At 41.4% G+C, this 6,127-nt stretch overlaps 1 protein-coding gene across 1 annotated transcript in view; it reads right to left on the bottom strand.

Annotated features, from left to right (window-relative positions):
* Positions 1–1,324: 1,324 nt before the first annotated feature.
* The window catches only part of LOC105561490 (flocculation protein FLO11-like), a 19,785-nt gene continuing 14,982 nt past the window's right edge, over positions 1,325–6,127 (bottom strand). The window contains 4 exon segments of the mRNA XM_012011515.1: positions 1,325–2,756; positions 2,833–5,159; positions 5,227–5,344; positions 5,347–6,127. Of these exon segments, the coding sequence (XP_011866905.1) occupies positions 2,463–2,756; positions 2,833–5,159; positions 5,227–5,344; positions 5,347–6,127 (3,520 nt within the window). The 3' untranslated portion in view covers positions 1,325–2,462.

The following is a 6,127-nucleotide window of genomic DNA, read 5'->3' as shown; positions in this document are numbered from 1 at the left end:
GGAGGCTTTAAATCCTGATTGGCTCTCGTAAGGATTCCAGTAGGGAAAATAGTATCGTGTGCCGTTGGCTCATTTTCCTTGCTAAACAATTTTTATTGTCATAAATAATGAAGCACTAAATTTGAATATAAAAATAAAAATTCTGAGAGCACTTTGATAAAGGAAAACCAATCAGAGCCTTTTACTTCTCTGTGGGAGGAAAATGAGGGACTCTGTTTCATTCATTCCCTTGTGCGTTATACAAAAGTCTGTGTTCCCGGCCATCCCCGTCATTCAACCCCTGCGTGCTATTGCCTGTTACTGGGGCAGATGAGATCTCCGGGATCAGATACAGCTGTATTGATTCATTGAAGATAGGAACAGACGTCAAATAAAAAGGAGGAAGAAGAGGTCCAGGGCGTCGGTAGGTGCGGTCGTCGATTACATTACCGGGAGAATATTAGGATGGTGTAGTGCGTACGGTACGTTTTATAAATCAGAAATCAATGGAGAAGGAGATAGTAACCGCGAGCGTGGCGGTTTTGCTTCAAATTTCGAATTGGTATGAAGTTTCTTTTTATACATATAATATGTCATTAAACTGAAAAATATTCGTACTTCGAGAGAAGGAAGATCAATAGCGTCTGTAAAAAATCTGTGTACGGGCAAAGAAAAGAAACGAAAGGAAAGCTTTTCAAGGTAAGAGAAACTTTCAACATATTGTACTTTAATAAATTTATAATTGTTTCTTATCCATTTTCCCTTTTTCCTATAAAGATTACAATAGAGATGAGAATTTCTTGTACTTTTTCGTTTATATTAATTTTTTCTAATAAAGAAATATTTTTACAGATACTGCAAACGAAATTTGGCATGGCATTTCAAAACCTGCTATTAAATAGCGGCTTGATGTTCATCAACGACAATGGTACTTTTTACCGGTGGAAGTTCGGGAAATTATGATATTCCATATTGGAACTGTTTACTGAAATATTTAAAACCAAAACACTATTATAACATCAAGTTAATACCGTATATAGATTCACACAGTTACAGTACTAACAAAAGTATGAACTGTATAACAATGTCGGGCCATCAGCACAAGAAAAGTTAAAATGTAATTTTATCCTTTCCAGCGAATTCAATATATCGACATCGACTTGTTTCAACACGTTTTATGTTTCCACATTCTAAAACCACAAATAGATATAGACAGAAACTGACGGACAGCACTGATACGAGGCATCGTCCAATGAACCCTGTGTTCCGATATTCACTGTACTGAAACTCTAAAATTATAAGCTATGAAAAGTCGTGATGTGGGAGGACAGAAAAGTAAAATATATATTATTGATTCCCCCTTCGCGCTATTTATTAATACAAATTTCAGAGATCAGATGTGAACACGCGAACGAAAGCGTAGAATTAAATGAACAAGTATTAATTATCCTAATTTATTTATACGCCATAAATATCATGATAAATGCATTAAAATCTGTGAGAAAATATTGGTTTCTCACGAGGAGCTATTTGTCAAGGTATGTACAAAACGCATGTACATTGCGCGTGAACATTTCTAATGTATCCTAAGAAAAATTAGCTGTCATTTAGCAAGTTTCTACATTTCTTTATGATATTTTCATGACGATCCGTCTTTCATGAATATTTTCTATGCAAGTTAATAAATATACGAAATATCGCGTTATACAGTCAGAATATTGCATACAAGTCCCGCAACCATCCCCAGATACTAATAATTAAAAGAAGACGTCGAACAATAATTCTATGAAAATTGGACATTATTTACTTTTATACATTTTCTTTCACATATGTGTGTTTCGTGTATTTTATGATAACGGAAGCTAATGATAATCTAATCGAATTACACGGCAAAACTATAAATAATCTCCAACTCTAAGAAAAATTTGTTCCTGTTACTCGATTTATCGCAAAGTTATACTTACATTCGTCAATAATTATTAACAGACTCACTATCATAACTAATGTTGACTAAAAATTGCATAATGGCAGTTTGACAATAATTAATGCAAGACGACTATCGAAGATCTATTATTAAACGTTTTAATCGAGATCTTCCGTAGCCGTGTTGCTAAATGTTTCACGAAGTACTGTAAATTGAATAATATTGCACTAACAAAAATAATTTCTCGCACTAAAATAAGCAAAGGGTACAGTACTGTTAGAATAATACTTTAGAAATGCTTCATAATCGTACAATATAAACAAATGTTGTAGATATTAATGGTATTAATATAAATATCCAATTATTCCAACATATCTATCTTTCATAATCCAAAGTCATTAATTTGCTAATAATTTTGCTCCAATTCTCTTACAATGTTCAATTACGAGTATTTCAAATCTCCATCAAAGATAGTAATTAATCCAAAGGCACAGGTGAAACATTTATGGCAAATTTACAACTCATTAAGAGCTTAAAAATAGGCGGTGTCATCAAGCAATCAAGAGAAGCGTAACATTCTAGCGGAAAGATTAAAATCTTCGGTTGGCACTTGCCATCGATTATTCCAATCGATTTTGTTCCTGTACGACGAACGCGAACACATGGGAAGACGTGTCACTCGTTCGCATCTTCTGGAGACCGACCAATAAACGAAGTCCTCGGGACATTTATATAGGTATCCCTGTAAACTGTTTCGGGTATCGCGTTTACACTTGTAGAAGGTATTGCTGCAACCTTGCCGATAAGGAAAATGTCCCTCTTCCGGACAAAGCTGATTCGACGATACCTTTACCTAAAATTAAAAGAATGTTTTGCAATGGATATTTTCAGATATTTTACAAATTTATGTATTTGATTAAAATACTTACAGGTGATGACGCATGGCCTTCCAATCTTCTGTAAAATCTGGCGCTTGCTCTAGTGCCCATACATGGCTGACTACTTTTACTTGCGGGTAGACATTGAATCTTTTTCTCATCAAAGATTGTATTCTCGGGACAACTCAATACGAGGATCTTGATTTCCATGTTGCCCTCGGAAGTACACTGATAGAATAGATTGCAATATTTCGGATGCCTTCGGAAACCAGAGGGACAAACTAGAGTGACTTGCTCGTCGGTCAAATTGCCTATAGTGCAAGGCGCCGCTCCTGGTTCTGCTGGTGTCGGCTCCGATAACTCAGTCGTCGTTTGTTCCTGAGATTCTGTCGTAGACTGTTCCTGCGATTCTGTCGTTGACTGTTCCTGCGATTCGGTCGTTGAATGCTCTTGAGCTTCGGTACTGGATGGTTCTTTTGACTCTGTTGATTGCTCTTGTGATTCAGTCGTCGAGTGTTCTTGAGATTCAGTTGTTGATTGTTCCTGGGATTCAGTCGTTGATTGTTCCTGGGATTCAGTCGTTGATTGTTCCTGAGATTCTGTTGTAGACTGTTCTTGAGACTCGGTCGTAGGCATTCCGGACTCTGTGGAAGCAGTAGCTTCGGTTGTGGCTTCGCTAGTCTGTTCAGAGGTGCTAGAATCGATAGCGGCTTCTGTGGTGGTCGTAGACTCTGTCATACTTTCGGTACTCTCTGGCATATTTGATGTCGTTGATTCTGTACCGGAAGCAGTGGCGCTTTCTTCTGAAGTAGTCTCCATGGATGAAGTCGTCGTACCAAGCTCTGTGGATGCGGTCGTGCTTTCTTCTGTTTGCTGAGCTGTGCTTACGGTCGTAGTTTCCACTGATGTCGATTGCTCAGGTGTTCCGGATTGAGTTGTAGATTCCACGTTGCTTGAAGTAATATTTCCAGTCGTACAATCTCTCGCGGGATAAACAGATTCGGGATAATTACATACATTGATGCTAGAATCAAAAATAGTGCCTGGTGGGCAGTCAAAGTGATATACGTTGAAGCCATTTCCATTATTAACGCAGCGATAGAATTTGTCACATCTAGTTGGATTCGGATAAAACCCTTCGTCGTTGCATATTATTGCACTACTCGGTTTTTTTGTCGCACAATCTGGTCCGTGTGACTCAGTAGTAGATGATTCAGAAGTAGACGAGGATTCAGACGAGGATTCGGGCGAACTTTCTGTACTGGAGCTTCCAGGCATTTGAATCTCTTCTGGTTTTTTTGAAGTAGGACTTTTGCTAGTACTAATAGGTGTGATAGTAGTTGTTGTCGATGACTCTGTTTTATCTACCTCTGATGTAGCTGATTCGGTAGACATTTCACTTGGAGCTGTACTGGCGGTTGTAACACTTTCGGTAGAAATTGGAACTGGGGATGATGAAGTGGTCGCAATGGTTTGACTAGAAGTAGTTGTAGAACTACTCATGGCGGGAAGTTGAGATGTAGAATCGGATGTATCGGGACCATGGCCTTGATCGACTTCATTGCTGACTGTTGAACATGAAGTTACCTTCTCTATATGATTACACGTCTGTATTGATTGATCCCATGCTGTACCAGGACCGCACTCAAATTCGTACTTTTGATAACCATTTTGACCTTGCACACAGCGATAGAATTTTTTGCAGCTATCACGATCCGGGAAGAAACCTTCTTCAGTACACTCAGATTTTCCAGTCTGAGGCGAAGAGGCAGTAGGTGATACAAAACTTGGCGAAGTAGTTGTAGACTTTGTACTAGTCTCGGGTGGCAAATATGAAACAGACTCAGATGTAGATCCAGATATTACACTAGTTGTAGTTGAGGGTGGCAAGTAAGATGTAGACGTAGTAGTCATTTGTGTTGCAGGAGGAGCATAAGAAACGGATTCAGTAACTTGCACTGTTGAAGGTGAGTATGTACTACTGGGTGGTAAATAAGAAGTCGACGTTGTTTGAGATGGTGCAGCAGGGTTGCTCATAGTGCTAACAGCTTGAGTCGAAGGTTGTATCTCTGGTTTTAAAGATGTCGGTGGGAAGGGTCTTTCAGAAGATTGCGATGGTAGTTTGCTTGTATCTGGCCCATTGGTACTATCTACTTCATTCAGCGATGTGTCGGGCTCGTCTGTAGTTGCAGGACTTGCTTGATTGCAATATGGTACAGCATAAGCATGATTACAACTTTGAATGGACGAATCCCAGACAGTTCCAACACCACATTGAAAGTGGTATTTCGTGAAGGATGACATGCCATCATCGACACACCGATAAAACTTGCGACAATCTTGTGGATCAGCGAAAAAGCCTTCTGCTGTACAAAGACCTAAAATAAGATTTTATATATATTAATAGTGAAACTTTAGTCCTTACGGGTTTCTAAATTATTATACCTGTCGATGGTTGATTTCCAGAGGAAGATGACGAGTCTGGAGTTCCAGGAGCACCCGGATATCCCGGATATCCTGAAGAACCAGGAGTGCCCGGAGAACCTGGAGTACCTGGAGAACCTGGTGTTCCTGGAGTTCCTGAAGAGCTTGGTGTTCCTGGATATCCCGGAGAGCCAGGGCTTCCAGGTGAACCTGGAGTGCCTGGAGAACCTGGTGTTCCTGGAGAACTTGGTGCTCCTGGATATCCTGGAGAGCCTGGTGTTCCTGGAGAACCTGGCGTTCCTGGATATCCGGAGAGCCTGGACTACCTGGTGAACCTGGAGTGCCTGGAGAGCCTGGTGTTCCTGGATATCCCGGAGAGCCAGGACTACCCGGTGAACCTGGAGTGCCTGGAGAACCTGGCGCTCCTGGAGTTCCTGAAGAGCCTGGTGCTCCTGGAGTCCCTGGAGAGCCTGGTGTTCCTGGGTGTCCAGGGAAACCAGGACTACTCGGTGAAGTTGGAGTGCCTGAAGAACCTGGTGTTCCTGGAGTGCCTGGAGAACCCGGATATCCTGGATATCCTGAAGAACCAGGAGTGCCCGGAGAACCTGGTGTTCCTGGAGAACCCGGTGAACCTGGAGTGCCTGAAGAACCTGGTGTTCCTGGATATCCTGGAGAGCTTGAACTACCAGGTGCACCGGGAGTGCCCGGAGAACTAGGTCTCCCCGGAGAGCTTGGACTACCTGGTGTTCCTGGAGTGCCTGGATAACCTGGTCTCCCTGGATATCCCGGAGAGCTTGGACTACCCGGAGAACCTGGCGTTCCTGAAGAACCTGGTGTTCCTGGAGTGCCTGGAGTACCTGGTCTTCCCGGATATCCCGGAGAGCTTGGACTACCTGGTGTTCCTGGAGTGCCTGGAGAACCT

Source organism: Vollenhovia emeryi, unplaced genomic scaffold (genome assembly GCF_000949405.1).
Source record: "Vollenhovia emeryi isolate VEMERY1.0 unplaced genomic scaffold, V.emery_V1.0 DF939206.1, whole genome shotgun sequence".
Classification (NCBI taxonomy): domain Eukaryota; kingdom Metazoa; phylum Arthropoda; class Insecta; order Hymenoptera; family Formicidae; genus Vollenhovia; species Vollenhovia emeryi.
This window is presented reverse-complemented; position numbering and strand designations above follow the sequence as displayed.